At 43.4% G+C, this 24,699-nt stretch overlaps 3 protein-coding genes across 6 annotated transcripts; 2 read left to right on the top strand and 1 right to left on the bottom strand.

Moving 5' to 3' along the window:
* Positions 1-2,963: 2,963 nt before the first annotated feature.
* On the top strand, positions 2,964-9,794 carry tnfaip8l1 (tumor necrosis factor, alpha-induced protein 8-like 1). 3 transcript variants are annotated; one of them, XM_048253535.1, is made up of 3 exons: positions 2,964-3,333; positions 3,447-3,520; positions 7,583-9,794. In XM_048253535.1, the coding sequence occupies exon 3, from the start codon at positions 7,588-7,590 to the stop codon at positions 8,146-8,148; it is 561 nt and encodes a 186-aa protein (XP_048109492.1). In that variant the 5' UTR covers positions 2,964-3,333; positions 3,447-3,520; positions 7,583-7,587; the 3' UTR covers positions 8,149-9,794. The 3 variants fall into 3 exon arrangements, with proteins under 3 accessions (XP_048109492.1, XP_048109491.1, XP_048109490.1); XM_048253534.1 differs by lacking the exon at positions 3,447-3,520 and having other exon boundaries at positions 2,966-3,333; XM_048253533.1 differs by lacking the exons at positions 2,964-3,333; positions 3,447-3,520 and adding an exon at positions 4,032-5,577.
* A 2,672-nt stretch (positions 9,795-12,466) lies between these two features.
* Positions 12,467-18,286, top strand: LOC125300709. 2 transcript variants are annotated; one of them, XM_048252819.1, is made up of 4 exons: positions 12,467-13,636; positions 14,308-14,925; positions 15,664-15,745; positions 17,246-18,286. In XM_048252819.1, exons 1-2 carry the CDS (start codon positions 12,530-12,532, stop codon positions 14,830-14,832), a joined length of 1,632 nt encoding a protein of 543 aa, XP_048108776.1. In that variant the 5' UTR covers positions 12,467-12,529; the 3' UTR covers positions 14,833-14,925; positions 15,664-15,745; positions 17,246-18,286. The 2 variants fall into 2 exon arrangements, with proteins under 2 accessions (XP_048108776.1, XP_048108775.1); XM_048252818.1 differs by lacking the exon at positions 17,246-18,286 and adding an exon at positions 16,982-17,210.
* On the bottom strand, positions 15,543-20,177 carry mydgf (myeloid-derived growth factor). The gene is made up of 6 exons (XM_048252820.1): positions 19,963-20,177; positions 18,634-18,684; positions 18,487-18,548; positions 18,310-18,391; positions 16,919-16,991; positions 15,543-16,556 (listed from the first exon to the last, which is right to left on the bottom strand). Exons 1-6 carry the CDS (start codon positions 20,122-20,124, stop codon positions 16,477-16,479), a joined length of 510 nt encoding a protein of 169 aa, XP_048108777.1. The 5' UTR covers positions 20,125-20,177; the 3' UTR covers positions 15,543-16,476.
* Between the last annotated feature and the right edge of the window lie 4,522 nt (positions 20,178-24,699).

The raw sequence follows: 24,699 nt of genomic DNA, 5'->3' as shown, positions 1-24,699 counted from the left end.
TCTGATTTTGTAGGCTTACTTCCCGACAGATTTATAGACACCATCACATTTTACAAGTGAATACAGATACAACCCATCTATAAATCCAGACCTAACATGACAACACAGATTAACAGATTTTCAGGGTGAGAGGGGAAAAGACAATATTGTATGGGAGTGTATTGAACCTTGAAATGAACTGGCAGAGTCAGAAAACCATAAAAATAAAACCCACCAAAGTTATCTCAATAGCCTATCTTCACCATCTTCTCAGCATAGTATTTTTATGTTTCTTATTACTACGTATATTTTTGCAAGTATTGTTTCCCATTGAAATTAAATCTTTATTGAATATATATGTTTTACATTTTACTACTGTATTCAAAATATGTAAATAAACAACAACCACGGCACCATGACACCATGCCGTCAAGAAAAATCCCGCAGACAGCTGCCATTTGTGTGTAGGTATTTTAGTTCTGCTAAACATGTTTTGGTTGTTTGGGTAATCAGAGGTGAAAGATAGCATTCATTCAGTGCACGCATGTCTCAGGAAAGACAATCAAAGCTTACTTTGACCTCCGCACAGTGATGAATGATTCTATTGATTATTTACTAACTATCATTTCCATCTGGCAGCTCTGCACAATTCACTATCAGTGAACTTTGTGTCCTGTTGTTTATGACCAGGGCTCCGGTTTAATGGAGTGAGGTTCTATTTGAGCAGGTTTAGTGGATCTTGTGCCTGTAGCATAATCGCATGGCTTAGGCAAAGCAACAACAAAAAGGGCCAGCGATATATGCATAGTGAGCCCTAAACTATAAAGTTCTGATGAGACCTGCTATGCAAACAACAATTTCTCATCATAAGGTGTGTCTGGAAGAGCTACCACCTGTTGTGATAATTGATTGAGCATAACTAGCCTGGAACAGAAATGGTGTTTTATGTATATAGCATAACAGCTTTAACTGAAATGTTCAAAGGTGTTAGAGATCAGGGTTTATGTGTAATTATTTGATGAACACTGAGCACAGTACCACCTTGAAAATGTCTGCCATAATCCTGTTGGTATTATTTAACCACGGGTCATTGCCTAATAACAGTCAAACTAGTCACAATCTTGAACAGGCCACGTTTTTCTAACTTGATGCCAGCAATGTGGTTTCATACACAATGGTGCCATCTATAGGTCAAATAGGTGTCTAAAGCCAATAGACACATCATTAAATACTAGCCTGGAAGCCAACCCAAAAGGCATGATGTGATGTCCAAGCCAGAACAGTCCAACTCTAGTGGCACATTTCCATAAAAGCTCTAGAAGCATAGATCAGTCTGAAGCTGAAGTCCCGAGCAATCTCTCTGGGCATAGTAGGTGTATTTATCCAAACTAAGTCACTGTATTAACCAGTATATGTGCTGTAGCCTACCATGACCGTATGTTATTAGCACTGCACATTGTTGTCCAAACTCACCTACAGGACACAGTGCGCACGAGCTTCCAACATGGTATTCTGAAGGACTAGTGAATGATACTCTAGTCTATTTGTTAGTCGGCTTAATGGTGGCTTTATATTTTGCTACAGATCCTGCCTGAATTTCGTATTAGTACCACCTATGGCGCAAGAGCTTCAAATCTCACACTGAAGCCATTGTCTTGTGCCCAAAATCACTACCGCGTCGCCACCTAGTGGGAGAAATGGGGTCTACTGTATATAATTTTAGATCCTAACTACTGCACGAAAAATAGCATTGCCTTTCTGAAGTTTTTTTTTTAGATTAGTAAACCAATCAGATAAAATGGGCCTAAAAAAGTTTCTTGTGTGCACAGGAATTTTTTTTGATGACCATGAAAAAAATGACACATAGGTATATGTGTGCACACTAAAAAAAAAAAAAAAAATAAAAGTCCTCTTAAGGGCTTTGAGTAGCCTATGTGCAGGAGAAGTATAGTGGTACCAGAAACTGTGTTTTTAGCACATGTCCCTGTACATGCTCCTTAATACAGATAGTGAAGGCTACTTTGTTGATCATTTTTATAAAAATGATATTCAGCAGGACAAAGCATTAAGTGTCAAAAGAGATGTGTGTACACAAAGCAAAGCTGATTGAACTGGATCCACACAATGCAATTGTCATTATGAATTTCAAACGTAGATATCTATCTTATGTTTTTATGTAGAAATTTTCTTTTTGGCCAGCTGTTCAAATAATGAAGTTTTTTATCTTAGCCTTCACATCTAATTGTGGTTATCTGCACTTCTTATTTTTTCTACCTATTCATTAACTAAAAAAAATTATGGCAACACATTTTGAAATATGAAATCTTATCACATTCTTCCAAACACAATCTTAGCAAATGAGAAGGATTGCCTTACATCCTTTTCATGTCACACCATCTGGTGTATGCTAGTCTGTAATAAACTAGGCCCATTGTACTTACTTAGGCTACAACACATTCTTCTTTGCCAGACTTCCTGCAAAGTTCATAATGGAACGGAAAATAACAACACTGTGCTGTCCAGAAAACATCCGGCTCTACTGCACCTAGCACGTCTGGATTTATAATCTGCTCGCACTGTGTGTGTGTGTGTGTGTGTGTGTGTGTGTGACCTGTCTGTCTGTCTGTCTGTCTCTCTCTGTGTGTGTGTGTGTGTGATTGGGCGCGCGAGCGCGCATTTTCACTGAAAGAACCGCAGGCCAAGCCAAGCAAGAGCCAAAGTGAACCGTCTAAATTAACGTCTGAAGTCTGTCTCCCCTGTTCAGTGGTGTGATATATAAGTTTTTTTTTTGTTTATAGAAATGTGCCGAAGTTCCTCTTCATTGTTCGGCTAATGCAACTTCCTTTGGGAATTTTTCAGCCTTGGATTTCGAAGCTAAATGAGGATAATTACTGGAAACCGAATGGGGGCAGGGAAATTGAGGCTCTAGCGGACAATTTGCCATTTATGATTGGTCCCTGAAACACCTAGGACAACGATTGGTCAAATGTACTATCAATCTACGTTTCCTTGAGACCCTCAACTTTGAAACTTTTTGCGAGGAGGAGTCAGATTACTCACTCCTGTAACCGATCTGGAAACATACGAAAGAAAATACCATTTCAATTATTTACGACGATCCAGATAGAAACAACGAAGGGGTTATGAGACCTAAAACAGTTTCGTTCCTGTAGCAAAGTCAGAGTCTACAAGGTATTTGTCAAGTTGTTTTATCATCGGCTGTCATCATGAAGATTCGACGTTTATCTCGATCTTTGTATTGAACAGTTGGACGCAGCCAAGCAACAAACACTGTAGCTAGATCACAGCTTTCATTCGCCTGTATCCGGTTCAAAATTAAGATATCCCAGGAAGGTAAGGAAACTGATTGTAACAGAAGTCTTAATCCTCATCTCGTGTCATGTTAACCCGTTTTGAAGAAGTAGCCTACAAGTTGTTAATTGTGTGTATTTTTCTGTTGGCAACAGTGTAATTCCTCTGTTGCGTTTTTGTTTGAGTGCGCTCCGTTCGCATTGAAGGACTGCTGAAACAAAGCTGCGCTGTAAGTCATATACCTCCTGAAGTGTTCTCCAAGAGGATATAACTCATGTTTTAGCCTACTATGTATCAGCCCATTATTCCCAAACATCGTAGAGAGTGGCTGAATGAACTGATGTCATGTCTCTATCTGCTATATGGGTCAGGGTGTGAGAGGGGTAATTGTTTTGAGTGACCATGTTACTGAACACTGGACAGAACTGCGCCTGGACACATAACGCTCAGCACTAATTGCTTTGTCAATGTAAACTTGTAAGCCTATTGGCTATGTCCAATAACAAGACAGTATAGCCTTTGTAATATGGAAAGCATATCAGCTGATAGATAGATAGATAGATATATACTTTATTGATCCCCAGGGGAAATTCAAGATGTGAAGAAATCTATCGGGGTTGTGGGTATTTTATTTATATATATATATATATATATATATATATATATATATATATATATATATTTCAAATTGAATAATCTAATATTGTTGTCAAAAAATGGTAGCCTAGGCCTATCTATCTTGGGAACAGATTTGTGAATGAATGAATGGATGGCTTGGCTTTTACTGAATGTAGGCTACCCTACTGTTGTTTGGTATGAGGCTATCAAATAAAGCCTACAAGCCAATTCATTGTCTAATATTGATTAAAGATATATTAATGCATTGCTCTATTTTATTTAAGAGAGTAGTGCTTAGCCTACTGTCAGTCATTTACAGACAGGGTCATATGTTTGACCTGATTTACTAGACTGCAAAGTTCAAAGTGGGTAGGCTGCTTCATTTGTTGCCAAGGAAACATTAACAGTTTGCGCTTTGATTCGTGCTGTCAGCAGGTTTAAAGTATGCCCTTTGTATAATTTCATTATTTTTCTTCCACTCTCCACAGCAACAAGCCTGAAGCATTTTAACACGCAAGCATTAATTTTGAATATGTGGCTCATTCATTTCAGACCGTGTTCCTGTTTTGTGAGCAGGTGTCCTCGTCTTTCATGACAGGAAGACTGTAGGCTATGTTATGTGTGATATCAGTGTTGGACAGTATTTCTCAGAGCATTCTTCTAGTGGATACTGCATGCTGTAATGGTTATACCATGGAAATAATGTCATGATGTGGCTATTCTATTCATTAACAATATGACATAAAACAATGTTGCGCCCTCACATCCCCTCCTTTTGGCAGAAGGTATCCTACACATTGACACCATGTGTGGGGTGCCACTGTAGAAAACTAAAAAACCTTCTGGACACCTTGACACTGATGATTTTGAAATAATTCACAAGTGGTTCAAGTATAGAGGTCTAAAGAGTTTAACAGTCTTATTCTGTGGTGAATTTCTTGCTTCATGACAGGCTCACACAAGTGACTTGGAGTTTGCACTGTGACTTCTTACTGCTGAGACATAATTTAGCGCCTATTATTTATTTGGCGTCAGTTAGCTTCTTTTCAATAATTCATTGCACCACAGGCATCTCAAGGTGTTATGAGAGCATTCTGAACATTGCTTGCTTTTTTGTTTGGAGTTGGAGGGCCTGTTAAACTCTCAGCATTCTACTCAAAGCCTAGCTGCTAGTGGGAGGATGAGAGAGACAGCCACACACATCACAGCTATACTAAATAAGGTCCCGCTCCACCACCTAGTGTAGTGATTTGTCTCTTATGTAACAGTGCAAGAATAGAGAGAATAGCCTGAAAAAAGAAAGACAACTGGTGCATCCTTTAGTCAGAAAGTGTATTGCCACAGTTGTAGAGTGTTTGCTTTGCTGCATTGGTGAGGCTCAGCAGTGAGGAGCCTTTGGAGGATTTCCAAATGTAAAGCCGAACTTGATTGGAAGACTTGTGTTGCAGTCCCCAGGTGAATCCAATCTGACACCCTACCTCACCTGACACAATCAGCCTGCAACACCTCCTCCACTCCTCCACCCACACGTCCACCGCCCCTCCATTCACTCTGCTCAGACCAAACTGTTTAGTCTGGCTAAACTCATGAACTTCCTTCCCCATAGAAACATAGCCACTCAGTAATACTTTACCATGGAGCTAGAGGCTGTTCTATACATCTCTGAGGGTGAGTGACTGATGACACAATGGGTGCTAAGGAACTAGGAGTTGTTTACTGATCCCTTGTTTCATTTAGCTTGGTAGAGGGGTCCATTTGTACTCATATGTGCCAGATATGATCAAAGTGAATTCACTCTCCTTAGTCTGTTTGCTGTATTGCAGCATCTGCATTGAATGGCTTCTGGGATTTATTGCTGTGCATGCAGAGCATTTTGAAATCGGTTAAAATTGCCTTATCCAAATTCTGAGGTCGATGCGTCTTGCTGGAGATGCGTCTCCTTTGTGTTTGTTTATTCCTGTCACCTCTAATTCTCCTAAATGCAGCTCAAAGATCCGAGTTCTGATTCATCCCATGTAGCAGTTGATGCTTGTATTTGGCACCATCACTTGAAGCGTAAGGCACACAAGAGCACTTTATGCTTCCTTATAATTCTGAACGGTGCTTCAACCTAACCCTCCTCTCCGCGCCTCTCCTCCCTTCTCGTTCCCCCACATCGTTTGCGCTGAGGAATCAGTCATCTCTTCATAGAGATAAAAAGGCACCTTTGCCAGCCAATGACAGTGACATTTTTTGTGCTAAGCTCGGCGCTGTAGTGCAAACTCTAGGAGGCTTGTGCCAACTCTTAAATCCAAATTATGCACATCAGACTTTATTTGAGGAGCTAGCCATCAAGTTGAATTGATTTTGGGACTATGCCTTGAAAGTTGAAATTTAATGAGCACACAAATATATTTCAATTGACCCCCTGCATTTTTTGTGTGTGTGTCCGTATGCTGTGACAGAGAGGGTGACAACAGAGAGGCATATAGTCTAGATATAGGAAAGTCTTTTGATATCTACAGCCTAATATCATGATCTCTAGATCCTCAAAGCGTTTCAGTTTGACATTTTTGATTAGCTGAGGCAGAGAGAGTGGGAGATTTACATCATCTGAAATTCCTGTCATGTCGCTGCTGTGGAACTGTTCCTGCACTTTATTACTGAAGTTTTCTATGGGCAAAAAGGCCCATCGAGCATACATTAATGAATGCAAATTGTGTTCTTTGAGGGACAGTGTCTTGGAATACAAATTACTTGTGTCTCACCAAGTACATTCTAATTTGTGTAATGTTGCTCCATGCATAAAATATAAATGCAGGTAACACAAATATAGGTCAGAGCCTTGCTCCACAAGGGCCCATGAATTTGTTCAGTATTGTTCCTGCTATAGTTGACTATTATATTGTGCCCCTGATTTTTACATTGTATCACTTGAATCAATCTCCATCACTGGTTCACCATATTGATCACAAAAGTAGGTGTTACAAGTGACATTTGAGTAAATAATTTGAAACAATTAGAATGTGCTTTCGACAATGAAAGGCTCTTGAAGCATTGCCAGTGAAGCCCTGACATGAAGATGTGCTCCTCCAGTGCATTGTATTTTTTTTGTTTTGGCTGACATCAGCGCGTGAAGTAGCAGTGACTCACAGCATGCTGGCTGGCAGGCGGCGCACAGATAACTCACGGCCCCACCTCTCCTGCTCTCTCCCACCGCCGATGGTTCAGTGCTCTCAGCGGCAGCGCAGGATGTTTCAGCGACTCGCCTCGCTACTGGCGTTTCTGCGTGAGATGATTGGTAGTTTTCATCTGCCTCCAGTGCGTGCTGAGTGGTGTGTGGTTTTTATTTTTTTATTTATTTTTTTAGGACAACCAGGCCACTGTTTTTCTCTCTTCAGAGCTTGGTTGGTGTGGAATGAAATCTATTGTTATTGAGCTGAATGAAAAAGTGGAAGTAATTAGTGGATTGCTGTGTTTCATGAGCACATTCTTTTGATCGATGTCTCAGTGTCTTCAAAGAGAGTTTTTCATGTCCAAGCCTCCCTCTCATGTTGTTTTTTTATGATATGTTATATATTTTTCTCTGCATGGAACATGATTTGATTGCCATTAGATGTCAGAATAGGAGAGTCTCTGTGGGAGACCACTTGAGAAGTGCCTCAAACCTCTTCTGCTTGATCTCGTTCCACAGACATCATGGACTCTTTCAGCACCAAGAACCTGGCCCTGCAGGCTCAAAAGAAGCTGATGAGTAAGATGGCCAACAAGACAGTGGCCAACATGTTCATCGACGACACCAGCAGCGAGGTGCTGGACGAGCTATACCGCGTGACCAAGGAGTACACGCGGAACCGTAAGGAGGCGCAGAAGATCATCAAGAACCTCATCAAGATGGTAGTGAAGCTGGGTGTGCTCTACCGCAACAACCAGTTCAGCGCTGACGAGCTGGCGCTGGTGGAGGGCTTCCGCAAGAAGGTGCACACGCTGGCCATGACGGCGGTCAGCTTCCACCAGATCGAGTTTACTTTCGACCGCCGCATCATGAGTGGCATCCTAAACGAGTGCCGCGAGCTGCTCCACCAGGCCATCAACCGCCACCTCACCGCCAAGTCACACTCCCGCATCAACCACGTTTTCAACCACTTTGCCGACTGTGACTTCCTCGCAACGCTCTACGGGCCCACCGAGGTCTACCGTGGCCACCTACAGAGGATTTGTGACGGTGTGAACAAGATGTTGGATGAAGGCAACCTCTGACCTCTTACCACCCTATATTCTGCCTCCCTCCATTTTTTAAAAAAACAAAACAGTGTGTTTGTGAACATTTTACATGTTTTTCTGTGAGCCTTTTAGTCTCTGTGTGTCCTCTATTCACAAGACGAATCCGAGAGATCTCCAGACTCAAGACACTTTGCCCCTTTCCCATCATTTATGATGATCCTTATAATGCAGACAGACACTTCCTTTGATGACTGAACTATCTACCTAAAATGGTCTTTCACTGAAAGCCTATGATCAAATTTGTGAGAGGATGTTGTGAACTAGTGCAGTCTAAGGACATTACCATGAGCCAACAAGCCCTAATGCCTAGTGAGAATATGATGAACTTAAAGCACAACTTGAAGCAAAACAAGCACTGCAATTTCTTAAGTATACTAACATGTTGAAGGACCATTTATGATTACAGGTAGGATATGAATGTATATGTAATCCTGAGTTTACATGTAATCCCCAGCACTATCCCCATGCCTGCTTTATTCTTGTCTATGCACAGGTGAGTTTGTTATTAGATTACAGCAACACCAAAGCCTGTTTGTGTAAACCATGTAGCTGGTGCTCAACAAACCTGACCTTTATTTTGGAACTGTAACGTATATATTTGTCAGTTATGAAATCTCAAGTGAGACTCACTCAGACCAGGATCTAGTATTTCAGTAGTATTCGCTTACAGCCCACTCTAAACCCTGTACCCCAAGCTCATGTGATAGAGATAGTTAGAAATCTGCTCTCTGATGCAAGTCCTCAATCAGGAATGAAGTTTGATGTGAATAATCTACTTGCCTCTATGATGCTACTCTGCACACACAGGCTCTTCTAGATTTATTTTTATATTGCTGTTTTTTAAATACGTTATTCTCATTTAATGTTGTCTCTGGCGAAGATCAGAGACACTTGGAAGACCGTCAATTCATGGGATACACCAGAGGAGTAATCGTTCCGTCACTGAATCAAAACCTGTAGCAGCTCTGCCAAAGAGGTTTCAAATGATTGTTTTTAAGGTCACAGAGGACCCAAACATTCCAAAAGAGGTTCTGTTTTGGAATGCTGTGTTTACATTCCACAGGAAGTTCAACTTTAGAATGCTACTATTCATTATCTATGCACTTAGTAGATTAGTGGGTAATATTTTTGTATTTTCTAAATATACATCTCCCAGCTGTAAAGTGATCACCTGTTGGACTGTTCTGTTGGTTATGTGACACTTGAGCTCATGAATAAAGGATTTGAAAGAGTATGCCAACACAAGTACTGAGAGGAGAACAATAGACCAGAGTATCTTTTTATGGAGCAGTAAAGTTCAGCTGCAATCAATGCCATATCCGTCTCCAACTTAAGCACTCAGGGTTGAGTCTCTCAGGCCTTCTGTTCTTAGTGAGTCAGTAACGAAATGACGGTGAACTGTTATTTCTGTATATATATATATATATTTGGTTCATCATGACCATTAAGATATTTTTAGTCAAATCCAATGTATGCCTTTTGATTGAAAGTAATATGATATGTGTGAACAAATCATGTGAACATAAAGGTTTTGTCAACATCCGTTCTCTTTTCTACAATTGCAATATAAACAAATACACTTTTTAGACAAGTAAAAGTAATTGCATTATTTGCATTGTTAAGAGGTTATTGCATTATTTGATCTTCTCCGTATACTTCTGTTACTGATCTCCAGTATTAGAGTCTCTTAAAACAGTGGAGAGAACATTCAGCTAATCTCCATGCATCTGACCTGGATTAGTCCATTCAAATCAGTCATTCCTGGCCAGAGCATTGTTATGTTTAGAGGCTGTACTTCCGACTCCCCAAACAAAGCACTCCAGCATTTCCCCCACTCCCACAAGTAGTCAAGTCTGCTTACCATGACGGAATTTTTCATGCTAGTATCTAGTTGGGAGGAAAGCGGAATGCGTATCTGTGTTTCATATCCCCTCCAATGTTTAATTAAAATAACACTATGAAAATATATTAATTAAAATTGATTGTCTGCCTATTCATTTTCGGAAATCAATTTTCCGTTTCTGTTAAGTAGATTCCCAGTCCCAGCCAAACGCATGTTCCCCCTCGCCACTCTCCATTTCTATTTCTGCTCACTGCTCTTTGCCTCAGTCGCTCTCCACTGTGTTTGCTTAATATCCTCTGCCTCCAGGCTATAGGAAATATGACAGTTACCTGAGACTCAGTTCCTGGGCTCCTCCAATCTCGCTTTTTCTTTAAAGTTTGTCCTCTGAGGAAACAAGACTGGCATGTTTATTTGAGATAAAACGGGAAGGGGTGTCAGCAGGAAAAGCAGCACCCTATAAAAATATGTTCCTGACAACAGCATAAGCCCACACTCACTATGGCTTAATGTATTCAGCACTGGGCCCAGACCACCATACGTCAAAAGGTCACTTGACAAACAATCCACTCTCCCACTGCGAGAGCCACAGACCCGCCATTGTGAAGGCTGCCCTGTCAGACCGTGCCAAGACAAACACCGACCCTCAGGAATACCAAATGACCAAGCCCTTGAATCACAAACAGAGGTGACACTAACGACCCCTGTCTGTGCTCCTGCACTAAAAGTTGTCCCCACACACTCCCGGGTGCCCATATAAATGTGGCACAGTGCAAAGGGACCATTACTAGCTGTCATTCTCTGTTGTTGGGCTGGCAAGAAAATAAAAGTGCTGTTTATGTGGACCATTACTCAGTATGTGGCTAAAGTTGGTCCGTTGCACTAACACATGATGCTGGGGAGGAGGGCTATTTGAACAGAGGTGATTCTGATGCAGTCTCCAGTTCTCCAGTGCACCAGCACCTAAATAGATGAAGAGGAGAATTGAGAGGCTGTCAGCAGACAAGGACGGGAAGTTTTCCACTGCTACAGGTACAGAGTGTACTTGTTGTGAATTTAAAATAATGTAGATTTGGACCTATTTATAGACCGCACAGCAAGTGGGTGATGGCTGAAATGATAGGGAGTCAGTGTGATGTGATGCATGAGCAGCCGGGGCCCTCGTGAAAAAGAGAGAGAGGTGCATGCAATGTCATCAAGTGGTGGGAAGTTACTGTTCCATTTCCATCGAGAATGGAAGACAAAAAGCCCTTCTCCTAGGAAAGGAGAGGAGACAAAAGCTGTGACAGCCACTATTTTCTGCTGCCTCAGATAGGATCAGCTGCAAAAAGTCTGCAATGGGTGCCTATAATTCAGTTTCATTTAAACCGGTTTCATAAGGCGTCTGTGCTGAGAGACACATTTGGAATGAAATTACACCAGAGCCTCTGCTACTGAATGCAGTAATTTGGTATGAAAACATCAAACACAAATAAAGACAATACACTGAAGGCGCACTGTGTATTTGTGTGAGTGGAAACAATGAATGACAATGAAGGCAATGTTTCATCAGCACGATTACATCATTTTCTTTTTGCCGGTTTCCTGTAACTCAAGTCTGCCTGTTCCTAAGGGGGGAAAGCCCACCTCCCTCTTATCCTCCCCTGCGCTCCCCACCCTCCCTCCTCCCTCCCTCTCTCCCTCCCTCTCTCCCTCTCTCTCTCCTCCATCTTCGGAATCCCATGCTGTGTTTAATTGTAGAGTTGTGTGCCAGAACGTGAGTGAGGCAGATCAGAACAGAAGCAGAGAACTCACGTGGAGGCACATTGTCTAACCCGGGATTAAATCTCTAATCTCCCTCCCTCCTCTCCTCCCTCTCTCCCTCTCTCTCTCCTCCATCTTCGGAATCCCATGCTGTGTTTAATTGTAGAGTTGTGTGCCAGAACGTGAGTGAGGCAGATCAGAACAGAAGCAGAGAACTCACGTGGAGGCACATTGTCTAACCCGGGATTAAAAGCGGGCTTGATTGAAGTCAGACTAGTCCACGCAAATGAATAAGCAAAAAGGAGCAAAGAGAACAGCTCAGAGTGAGATAGAGTGAGTGAGTGAGAGAGTGTGGGAGGAAGAAAGAGCCAGAAAGGGGAGACAGCGCAGTATGTAGGGGGAGTGAGTGAGTGAGTGAGTGAGTGAGTGAGAGAGAGAGAGAGCAAGAGAGGGAGGGAGAGGCAGGAAGCCGTGCCACTGCTACTGAGACAGAAATGCAGGGAGGGCGCAGGAGAGAAAGGGGAAGAGGGAGGCCCACTGCAGCACGGGGTAACAAGGGAGAACGGTGAGAGGCAAGAGGAGGGGAGGAAGAGAGAGAGGCGGACAGCATCCAGGAGGATAAGGGGGGGAGAGAACAGAGGGATAACATCAAGAAACAAGCCGAGGCAGGAAACGGAGGGAGCGAGGGAGAGGGAGCGGACAGGAGGAAGGGAGGGGGTGCGAGGTGCACCGGGAGCGGAGGAAAGTTGGAGGAAGAGAAGAAAAGCCCATTCAATGCTAAATCAAGTGGCGGGAACCGGACGACAGGCTCTGTGCACCACACCTCCTCTGAGCCGACCGGACTTCTCCATCATGTTCGCAGACGCCAGGCAGGGAGGCCGGGACAGCGTCTACCAAAACAACAACGGCACGCACCACCACCACCTCCCGTGGCCACACAAGGTACCGGGCTTTCCACGGGAGCTGAGACGCGCCGACAGTGAACACAAGAGGACATGTGACAAAAACGGGAGCCTGCGCTTCGTGGCAAAAGAGCACACAGCGAAATCTCACGAGAGCACGGGCAGCAGCGGCGACCTTTCAAACAGACCCTGGCGTCAGACAAAGCTGCCTTTTGCCGCGCGGGACGGCCGCGAGCAGCCAGATGTGGCCGGATACAGCTGTGCGCCGGAGGCGAGCCCTGTGAGGTGGAACAGGTCTGTGGGACAGGAGCAGAAACACTGCCTGTTTGTGAGGGACTACTACAGAGAATGCCGCTTTGTTGAGCACTGCCACCAGACCGACACACACCCCTCCTCAAGAAAGTGCTCGCCTGCTCCACCGACACAGTTCAAAGGTCAAGAAAACTGTGGAGCGTCTGTTTACAGCCAGGGACAACAGCAGGGCTGTGTGAGAGAGCCCTTTCAGAGAGAGCCATATGGAGCTGACATGCCTGACACAGGTAAACAAGACCCCGCTCCACACGACTACTTAAAAAACACTTTAAATTCTGATTCTGATTGCAAAGTGGATAGCAGCAAGGGGGATCAGGTTGCACCCAAGGTCCTTCCACAGGAAAGCCTAGATAAATCCAGCTCCAGTAACTCTCCCATCCTCCCATACAAAGTTTCACGTGGGGAGCTGGCTTCTGCTAACAAGCAGCTGCAGCAGCATCAACAGAGCCATTCCCAAATGGGGGAGATCACAACTAATGCTGAGCGGCTGCCCTCCAGTGCAGCACAGGGACCGAAGCCCGCTCCAAAGCCAGAGCCCAAACCCGAGCCGTGCCTGCCGTGGCCAAAGAAGAAACAGAGGGCCGTTCGGGACCAAATCCGACGAGTCGTTGTGGAACTGGAGGGGATTTTGCATGGCCTAAAAGAGGTTCATCTGGAGATAAAAGAGGTAAAAAAAATTACATTTCCATTTCTTGCCCGAAGGATTGGAAAAAAAGACTAATTCTGAAACATTAATGACATAAATTATTAATGACCCACAAGCAACATTGAATTGAGCTGTATTTTGAAACATTCTGATAGCTTTCAATATATTCATATAATTCAGTGTTACGAATTGTTGGGTACAAATGGACCAGCTTCATTTGCATGTAAACACAGCATTCCCAGAGCAATTATGGGCTATGCCGTTCACTGTAATCCACCCAGAAATACAGCAGGTTCAGATAATGTAGCATAAGAAGAGGACAGCAAAAGAGGCCAGTGCTCAGAGTGATGAAAGCAGGAGGGGAAGAGCTGTTTCATATGCTCCATTTACCAAATGCATGCACTGGCAGAAGGCAATGCTCATGCAACACCTTTTTCCCCCGAGTCCACTCATCCACAGATGTTAGAAACAGCTGGAATAAGTTATTTATTTAAATATTTAGCCGCCACTGTATGAAAACATTACCATGGCTAATGGTGGAATTGCCATAAAAGCGTCCCCATAATATGCCCACTTTCGGGGTGTTTTTTTCCCTGCCTGATTGTGGTTTGACAAATGCAGGGGATGGGGCCTCTTTGGCTGTGCACGGAGAGCTGCTGTGGAGATGTTAGTGTCATCTTTCTCCCTCACAGGTGGTCCAACAGATTGAGCTTCTGACCTCAGACATTGACCTCACGGGGGACGAGCCACACGCCGGTCTCCATAGTGACACGCTGGGCAGCAGCAGCTCCAGCGGGGTGATGGTGGGCTGCTTGCGGGCGGAGGGGGACGACAGGGGGGATGTGGAGTCGAGCAGAGCAGACAGTGTCCCCTCCTCCCAAAAGAGCGTCGCCTCGGAGAGCAGCAGCCCTGTGTCGTCCAGCACTGTGGCCAACGCCAGAACACAGCACAGTCAGAACTCTAATGAGGACCACAACACCTCGCCAAATTACCCACTTAACACTGATTCTCCACCAGCTATCCAATTTAGTGGCCCCAGGCCAAAGGGCAGGAGAGAGGGAATAAAACCAGCCCTCTTGAGGGCAGTTACTCTAGGAGCCAGGGGCAAGAAGCCCCCACCGTACCCCCACCAGCACCCCAAAACTACCAGGGCAGACAAGGGAAGGGATTGTCCCCCGTACCCAGTGAAACGCAGGCTGCTCTCCACCACCGTCTGAGGGACTCGGGGCGCCAGGGCTGCTGCCACTGCTGGCTGGCACAGTTCTCACCAGCTGTGAGAGGTCGGTCTCCACGGTGACAGGAACCTTTCAGTGAGTATGAAGCCGAACCCCTGCTGTGCCCTGACTGAAATTGATGTGTTCTTATTTAGTGGGCTGCTTCGACTGGCTTTGTGCCAGAACGACATAGTGCACACACTTTTTTCCAGAAAAAAAAAAAGCTTGTGGTCCCTTGTTAAATGTTACGTTTCTGCCTAGGCATTGAAATGTGTCAGAAGAAAACAGCTCTCTGTGCAATTACCTGAGTGGGTCCCTTACTGGGCCTCCCTGGCAATGTTTTAGTAGCTGCATACAAGCTACCCAAAATATGCTAGCTAATCAAAAACATTACTGACACACCTGCATTTGCTGCACAACATAATTATAATAGACTTAGAGTTTTTCAAAACTGAGCCCCCTGAGCTGGATCCAAAGTACTCATCACCCCCTAGAGGATGTTGGGAATCATTACAGCTACAAGACATAAAAATTAGATGTCTTCTGTTGGCAGAATTTTGTAATCGGGGGAATATTTGTGCTAATACAATGGATTAGAATGTATTGTGTTGAGGTACCTAAATATCAGTGTCCTAAATACAAAATATATAAATGATTCCTGAATAAGTTCAGCTTGACACGTTAGTCCAAAAAGACAATAACTCGAGCAACTGTCTGGTAAAAAAAAAAACAAATCAATATTTATTTTACAGAAGTGGCAGCACAGTAGAACGTATAGCAATATGTATGAGTAAGGGGGCAAAATCTAAATAACAATGTCTTGTGGCCCCCCAGGAAAGACCCACGGGACTACTGAGGGAGCATGCACCACCACCAGCTAATACACACCCTGAGGACTGATGCTACAGTAGATTGGGTAAGTCCCATCAATCTTCCTCCATCTGTCTGATGTAAAAATTATTCTATGGGAAGATAAGCATCAGGGGAGAAAAAAAAAACAAACAAAAAAAACCTCAGACTGTATAAATAACTGAGATTGCGTGTAGGTGAACAGTTTTAGAATGCGCCCGTGGGTCTATTGCACTGGACCAAGAGAGACCATCCTGCCAAATTCTGCTTCATAGATGAGGATTAGGAATGAGCACAAGGAAGACAGAATCTGCAGGCTGCAGGTTTGTTTCACTCTCAGTGGGAGTTCAGTGCGAGATGCTGGGATTCTTGTTATGGCAGATACAGTGAGCTGCATTCTTAATTTTCTTGGAACAACCTCATTTGGACACGGAGTATCTTCAGATACAATGCAGCTCTGTCTGTGCACATGGCTATTCTAGCAGATCCTTAATCTCTGGTTTCGTTTTCTATATCTAATATCCCCATAGAACCACCCTCCCCACCCCACCCCATTCACCCTCTGGGATGCCTCATTAGAAAAACAAACCCCAAGCTGTACTATACGATACTGTATAGAACAGTTGCATTTGACTACAACTGTTACAGTGAGCAATCTCTTTCTTTCGCATTTACAGTTCCTTCCCCTCTTTTGTCACAGAGGTTTCTGCAGGATGACGGTAATGCACTCGTCCAGCTTCCTTCTTCCTTCCTTTATCTCACGAAAGCACATTCAGTTGATCACCTGCGTCCGTGCGGTCACAGCTCGTCGTGTTTGGTCCGGGCGATCATGGTCAGCTTCGAGAGCTCAGCCCGGAACTTCCCCTCTCTATGGGTCACTGAGGATGAAAAAGAACAGAGTGCTTCACTCAAATTGTGCACAATAAAGAAAAGCATTAACCTAGTTTTGGGATTATGCTCTTTTGGGCGTCATCCAGTAGATAAAGGCAATCAAATGGCACTGCAAAACTATGACCCTATAAACGTCAACTGCCAAACCGGCCCACAGTGGCAGCAATAGGCAGCCAACTGCTGCTCAGTGAGTTTAAAAAAAAAAAAAAAAAGCGCCCCTTTGATCTCAGTTCAAAGTACACGCTTTACAGCTGTGCTTGTTGAGATGGTTGTCAGGAAATAAGTGCCAGTTCGGAGAGGTAGAGGAGCTGACAGGTAACGGAATACATCAACGGCCTCGAAAGATCACCTGAGGAGTCCCCAACGATGTACTCTTCCTCCTTCAAAGGCACATCCTTTTGTCCTCCCACAGCAGACTGGGACTGTAGGGGGGGATAAAAAGAAAAACAGTGGCGGTGACGAGATGTGACAAACACGAACATCAAGAGGCCTGAGATACAAGGAGAACCTGCATCCTGAAACAAGCAGAGATAAGTGACAAGGGCAAGGGAAGTGTACTCTATGTACTTAAGTGTACTTTTAGTGTGTATGTGTGTGAGATTTATTTCCTAGATATATATAAAAAAATAAAATAAACAAAAAAAAACCATCTTTTTTTTTATATATATATACGTAGGTGCTGCTGCTGCATATGGAGTTGTATGGAGGCCACGAGACAAGCGTCTGCTCAGTGCACTGGAGTTGTGGAGGACTCGGACCAGATCCTGCCGTCCCGTACTGCGCAGTCCGCTCTCGTACTCACTACACCACTCATTTCTAGATCACGGGCCCTGCACAGAAACAGGACTTGCGACAGAAACAACGCTTCCTGTCTGGCGTGCCGGAGGACGATTAAGGATTCTGGGTCACCGGTGTGGCCTGCTTATCCTCCACTCAGGGCAAAGCGATTGGTGCATCATGTTTTGACTCGTGCAGAGGAGAAGACAAATGATTTTGACATCATGGCTGGTCCAGGGAGAGCTAACAAATATCCCCATCACTGTTCAACAATCAGTCAAGCATGGTTTAATAGGACAGCACAGCTTAACAGAAATGTGAGCCTCTCGTAAACAGCACATCACCTACACAGAGAGCCTGTGAGCACGATACACGTGCGGCCCTCTGTAAGATGCAAGCCGTTCACACTCCGTTGTATGTGCATGATTACATTCTTCCACAAATCTGATCTAAAAGCTAATCAAGCAAATCATGGCACTAAAAGAACAATAGACTGGAATGTTGGAGTCATATCCATCAGACTAAACTGTGATGTAAATCTGTTAAGACGACTTGCCTACTACAGGAAGGATGCATGCAAGTTCAGACTTACTTTATACCTTTAAACATCATACTGAACTTCACATATCAACACTAGCTGTACTCTAAAGGTTTTATTCCAGCCACTTTAAATGAAGCAATAAGAGTATTAGCAACTGATGGGATAATATTAGGGCCCTGATGTCTTAGCTTGGAGTCATCAAGGTCAAGCAGACCTGTTTGATTAATTGAAACCAAAATGTACCTTGAACTTCAACATTCTGTAATGTATTCTTATATGTAAAATCTTTTATGCTGCAGCAATTGTTGTGAATGTATTACTATGGAATACCTTCTCCAGAAATATTACACAAAAGGTGAACACAAAGCATTCATGATCTCAATAAAGACAATCATTGTAGATTTGCTGATCAGGATACTTACATAAGCACTTGCAAATTCCATTTTTGATCCTGTGATCTCTCCCTTGAACTGAGTGAAAAACAGGTAGGACTTCCCTTGTGGCCTACCAAAGGAGTAGAGAAAACACCTCAGATAAATGTATGGTACACTTCACTTGACACCAAATGGTAACACATGCTAGGGAACAGGACAACTCACCTCCACACAGAGCAAGAGAGAAGCCTGTCGTCATCACTGAGGCCCACGCTCATTTGCCATTGCTAATTAAAGAAGCCGTTAAAGAAAGAGTTAAAAATGGAATTCAAGGTTTCTGAACTTGATGACACTGAAAGTAGCTCATATTACCTCATTGGTGCCTCCTTGAGATGCATATGTGAAAGAGCATTCATGATCTTTCTGCAAGATAAGAAGGAAGGTGGAGAGAGACACAAATTCAGAACTCAATCATAGGTAAGGTTTCACAGTCTAAAACGAGTTGACAACCCCAAAATGCTTAATTAACTCAGGCCTAATTCAATGCACTCTCGCTGCCACATTACAACAATTATGCTGATGCATTCTATGCTTTCTTTCACATGAAAATGGCCATATACACCAGTTTACTAAAAATGTATCATTCACAGTTAGTGAACTAGAGCAGTGGTTCTCAAATGGGGGTAGCGTCAGCGTTGGCTGAAAACATATTTTACAGTGGTTACATCACTGAAAAAAGGTTGAGAACCACTGAACTAGAGCAACCTGCAGCACTATGTGGGGACAAGGGAGTTCAAGCCTTCTTCCGGATGACCAGCACTGGAGTTCTGTTTAGGCACAAATCAAAGTCTGCAAAGTAACTCCGTAAGCAAATTTAATCATATTTAGTAAAGCTGGTATAAATCGAGACCTTTCACCGGTCTACTCTATACTGACCACTATGTGCTTACTTGCGAAATGCACTGCAGGTGGCGCATTATGATTAGCCATAGTTGCTGGTGACGTTGAGTTTTACCACCAATGAATAGCCGAATTGTTGCACTTCCGCACTGACGTGTCGAAATTTAAAGCGCTGCTTTTTGTACCAAATCAATGCTTTACATTTTCCAGTAAACCCATTGTTCATATTTAAAAATTGCAAAACACAACTAGAGTGTAATTAATAGAATTAATTCAGCATTCCTCTTTCAACAACGTTGCTCCTAGCTGCAGCAGTTGACTGACTGGTGGAATTCAACGCTAGCCACGTCTAGTGCTACCACACAGCAAGTTCACTTATATGCCTACCGTGAGCTAAGGAAAGCGTGAATGAAAATCGATAGTAACGCCTACCTTTTACTTTTAACGCCTAGCTTCTAGATACAATATTAACGTGAACATTACATCGATCTATGGGAATTTAAAATGTGTCCTGTCAACGGTCATTCAGGACAAGTATGTCCATTCAAACCAGCCACCTGAGTTAGCAGTTCATCGAGCTAGCTTACGTTCGCTGCAAAAAAGCAGCTAGTTAGCTATGTTTTGACACAAAATGTCAACTTTAACTCCTAGGACAATCTCCTGGTCAATGCGGGTATTCAAATAGGATCACAGACTATCTTTTAGTTAGTTGCTGTCGTTAAGTTGACTCGTCAGAGTTTGGGATCACTGTTTTCAAGCTAAGGTTAGGTAGCTATGCTAAATAGTCTAGATGCTACTTACGATTTTCTGGGAGAAAGTCTGAACAACTCCCCCGGGTTTTACGTTGAATTCCACCGTTTTTGTGTTTTCGGATGAAGCAACCGCAACGACGATGAGAACAACAGTTCCGAGCAGAATATTAGTGGAGGGACCTGCACTTCTGCTGTTACTGAGGAGGGCCATTTTGGCTTTTTGGCTGATGCACCAGAGTTGAGGGCAAGGAGGTTCCAGGGTTGCCAGATATTAGCATTGCGTGACGTCAAGAGAGAAAACGTCAACAGTAGCCCTCTACAGTTAGCCTACAAAATATTCAGCAAATGTCCATGAACACGTCTTACTATAGAGATATTCTGGCATCAGATATTCTGGCATCATTTAATCTTGAATAAATTCAAAAAGGCCCAGGCTACAATGATAAATTATAGGCTATGAGAGGAAATGGGCTATTTGAAATTACTGATTGCAGAAAGCCTTATAGGACTAGGCCTAGGCCTACTAAGAGCTCAAAAACCCTGTCAATCAAAATGGGAGGTTTGTTTGTAAACACCTCATATAGGTTTGAAAATTATTCCTGAAAACATGTGAAAAGACTGAACTGTGTAGGCTACTGATAATTAAACAGGACATCATTTGTGTGTGCGTGTGTCGGCTGACGGTCCTAAAAAGGGGTCTATTCGCCTTATTTACCCGGCGGCCAGAACGAGGCTAAAGGGTAGGCTACACTTACACCTAAGTCCAGCAGATGGTGGTGGTAATGCACTCCGTTTGCAAACTGCCCAAAAAAAACTCACTGAAGAAGAAGAACAGGCCACCGAACCCTTCTTTTTTTGGTGAGCTTTTTTTTTGGCAGTTGTGCATTACCACCACCATCTGCTGGACTGAGGTGTAATGGCATTTGTACCCTTTAGCCTCGATCTGGCCGCCAGGTGAATAGACCTCTCCGGAATAAGTCCCACCTCCGAAACATCCGGATCCACCCAACTTCCGGGTGTCGAATGTCTATGGGAAATAACATGCCGTTTCGAAATATCTGTCAAACATCTGTAGGTGGTGAAGTAGAAAAAAATGGTGGGCCGATTGGCCTACACACTTCTGCCATCTAGTTTCCACTGGTGCCGTTAAAGTAGAAATATATCAGTAAGAAGCACTAAGCTAACGACACTTCGGACGCCGCGACTCCCTGAGTCAAGGTTGCATAGCAACGGCAATGTTTCATAGTTTGTCTTCACCGAAATGGAGTTCGTGGCACCAGAGCCTGTCTACGGAGGTGGCACTAACCCTGCATGAAATAGTCATGTTTGATAGGTTGTTAATACATTCTGAAAATGTTACTGTTCTGATCAAGGTCTTGCAAAATAAAGCTATTGACTCAATACGACTCGGCCTCTGATTCCTAGTCTGCTTATCATAATCTGTTTTTCGTGAGAAAAAAAAATCTCGTCTCGTCATGTCTTTAGTGTCTTTGTCGGCGATTTCTTTCTTTTTCAAATATCTCAATAACAGCCAACAAACTCTCAGCACAGTCAAACCAAAGTTAAGTTGTGTTGAAAAGAGGCTGAACCTTGCAAACGATTTACTTTTATAGACCACTGAAGTCACGCGTAAATCACACGTGAAAATGACCATCACGTTAGGTTGTGACTGGTTGTGAGCGAGATCTAACGCCCTCCTCTGCCCGCGTACATCGGAACTAGCTCCCGGTTAGCATTAATAATCGTTTACTACTTTAACGGCACCGACAATCAAAAAATCCAGTGGAAACCAGATGGCAGAAGTATGTAGGCCAATCGGCCCACCAGCTTTTTCTACTTTGCCACCTACAGAGTTTGACAGGTAGCCTGGCGGGCCATCCTATATCATTGAAATGTATAGTCTGGCATCGAACCATTCACCTCGCTTAATCCAAGGGGCGGGCAGAGAATTGTCTTTCAAACTGCCTAGGCATGCAAGAGGCCAGCGCTACGGCCATATCCATATCCGATTGGCAAACGGCAAATACATCCTTCTTGAAAAGGAATGACTTAAGTGCATTGTGTTGCTCAACTTTCAAAGAAAAGCACAAGTCCAACTTCTCCAAAGTTGACGCCAACGCCGATTCAAACAACCGCTCTTCGTTCGCCATAGCCACCTTCCTTGTTGTTCACCGTCGCAGGACTGTCGTTATCCTGTTAAGCCCGCCTTAAGACTCTAACAAAATAGAGCGCAGTGATTGAATAACATCCACGGTGTTAGCCAGTAAAAATCCCTATGGTTTGATACTAGACGTACAGGCTGAGCAAATTAATTTGCCGCCGCTAGGGTGCGTCTAGATTTCTAGGCTATTTGACAGGTACAATTTTTCGAAACGCCATGTTATTTCCCATAGACATTCGGCAACCGGAAGTTGGGTGGATCCGGATGTTTCGGAGGCGGGACTTATTCCGGAGAGGTCTATAAAGCGATGAGATAATGAGATGATGAGATAATGAGATGAGTTCCCCACTTAACATAGCCCCTCCCCTAAGAGTTGAGTGTGAAAGTGGACAAACCCCAGAAAGTAAAAATGTCCCAGTTGTGGACTCGTCACTTTGTCATCATTTTGTTTTTGTTTATTCAATGCTTGCCAGATGATGTGCGTGAGTAACAGTGCATCATGGTGTCGCCAATGTGAGGAGCGCATTACTTAAGTCCTGCCATGTATTCTTTCTGCCTGTGCCCTTAAGGTGATATCAATAATTAGCTGATTTACTGAAGACTTGTGCTAATTAGGAGCAGCTGGTTGAGTGAATGGAACAAATATGTGGTTTTCCATCTCTGAGATAGCCTGGTTAACACAAGACCACTTCACAAATTTGCTAACAGATTCATGTGGGTTCTCCCATGAGAAGTATCTATCAAGGAGTAGAGGGCAGTGTAGGAACAACGTAGTTTGTTTCCCTTATAATGTTATTTCTATCTCATAGCTCTAATGATTTTACTGCATTTCAAATATACACAGGAGAAATGTTAAATTCCTAGTAGGGAATTTCACAATCAATCAACCAAGCCTATTTACTGTTAAAAACAAAATCACTAACAAAGCAACCAAAAAACATCACCAACAGAACATTGAGCACAACAAGAGCATTTTACTGAGGTTATCATGCAGGCACCTTCTTTGGTGTTTCAGTGAATCAGGCCCATGACACCTCCAGAATTCTAAGGCTCAACAGTGGTGTCTGGCGTCCCATACTCCTCCACACTCATGATGGGTTCTCTAACAAATACCAACAATGAACCAAAGCAGCCAACACAAAATCACACAAAAACACAACAAAGCAGCCTCAGTGCGCAACAATAGGCTTCAGGTCATGCCCCGTTGATGCAGGTTTTAAGCAAAGCTAGAAGCCAATCAGCCAGAGAAAAACACCAAAGCAAGAACAGACAACATATCCACCAGAACAGCCGTCAACAGTATTTCACTGGGATTATCAAGCAGGCACCTTCCTTCTTCTGTGTTTCGTTGAATTACATTCACGACACCACCAGAAGGCTCAGTCAACACAAACAACCAGAGCACATGGGCAAGCAGGAGGTGGAAAACTGCACATTAAGCAAAAGTTACACCTGTGCTCAAATCCATGCTCCTCCTCACTCATACCTACCAGAGCCAGCTGGCTGGCTTTCATATGTACATTATAAATATGGAACAACACAGACATTACATGCTGTTGCTCTTCCAAAAATAACAGCTTCAGTCTAACAAACACCTCACCTACCTCGTCTAGCTGGCCTCACCACCCAGTGTTGCATCTGGCCCCAAAAAAAACAGCATTTCAGGATGTTCATTAGTCTCAAGTTCACAAATGCATTGCACAGACCATTTGGTTTTACTCAGGAGCTATGAAGGGAAAGCACAGTCTAGAGGATGTTCTACACGGAACAACCTGTCAAGATTATGACCAGGTAAACATTTTCCTTTGCAAGAAACAGACATTGTAGGTCACTGGAAATAAGTAGGGTATTATTTTAAATAATGAGCCTTTCATGTCAGTCTCAAAAATACAGAGTAAATACTATCCCACAGAAAAAAATAAACACCAGTAATTCTGTCCCTCCATTAATTTTCTCCCTCAGCACAAACAAAAACAGAAATACGCTATTGCCATAAACTGCTGGTGAAATGTGTACTGTCTCTGAAGACCTGTCTCAAATCGCCACCTGATGAGACTACAAATACAAAAACTATGGAAAATGCCAATGCATCATCAGAAGTGAACGGTGAAGATTCTCCTCACATTCACTGTCTTTAGACAGTCGAGATGACTATAGCGTAAGGTTTACTGATGAGGTGTGTATTTAGCGAGGCGTTCTGCAACACATGCTGTTTAACTGCCCCCACACATCTCTGTGCCATACGGTGAGCTGGGTCAGACACTGAACTCAGCACTGTTCCACCTGTGGAATTTCTCCACTCCGTGCCATCCCCAACCTCCAGGATCATGGGCCGTTCCTTGTCTGAAGCTTAGTATGTTGGAACGTATGCAGCAAAAAAACCTTCAGTCGTTTAATAATCAGCTCTATTTACTTAAATTTACATTCAAAAAGACATCAAATCAGAACCATTAATGTCATAAACTCAAAGTGAGTGACATTATAGTGCCTTTTATATGAGACAAACGTTTTATCTTGTTCCAACTTTGGATGGATGTGCTTCACACGTCCCTGTTAAAGTAAACAGAGGATTCATCTGTAGTGCCGCACACATATGGTGGGTTCATCCCTGACTGCTGTGCAGTG

Source organism: Alosa alosa, chromosome 9, assembly GCF_017589495.1.
Source record: "Alosa alosa isolate M-15738 ecotype Scorff River chromosome 9, AALO_Geno_1.1, whole genome shotgun sequence".
Classification (NCBI taxonomy): Eukaryota; Metazoa; Chordata; class Actinopteri; order Clupeiformes; family Clupeidae; genus Alosa; species Alosa alosa.
Note: the sequence above shows the minus strand (reverse complement) of the source record. Positions and strands in the feature narration are given on the sequence as shown.

Bases quoted from the DNA above. Each gene is read 5' to 3' on its own strand.
- tnfaip8l1 (XM_048253533.1), top strand. From the start codon at position 5,544: ATGGAGCTAGAGGCTGTTCTATACATCTCTGAGG. The intron at 5,578-7,582 runs GTGAGTGACTGA...CTCGTTCCACAG, and splicing joins TGTTCTATACATCTCTGAGG to ACATCATGGACTCTTTCAGC.
- LOC125300709 (XM_048252819.1), top strand. From the start codon at position 12,530: ATGCTAAATCAAGTGGCGGGAACCGGACGACAGGCTCTGTGCACCACA. The intron at 13,637-14,307 runs GTAAAAAAAATT...TCTCCCTCACAG, and splicing joins TTCATCTGGAGATAAAAGAG to GTGGTCCAACAGATTGAGCT.
- mydgf (XM_048252820.1), bottom strand. From the start codon at position 20,124: ATGGCCCTCCTCAGTAACAGCAGAAGTGCAGGTCCCTCCACTAATATT. The intron at 18,685-19,962 runs GTAAGTAGCATC...CTTATCTTGCAG, and splicing joins AGACTTTCTCCCAGAAAATC to AAAGATCATGAATGCTCTTT. The intron at 18,549-18,633 runs GTAATATGAGCT...TTCTTTAATTAG, and splicing joins CTCAAGGAGGCACCAATGAG to CAATGGCAAATGAGCGTGGG.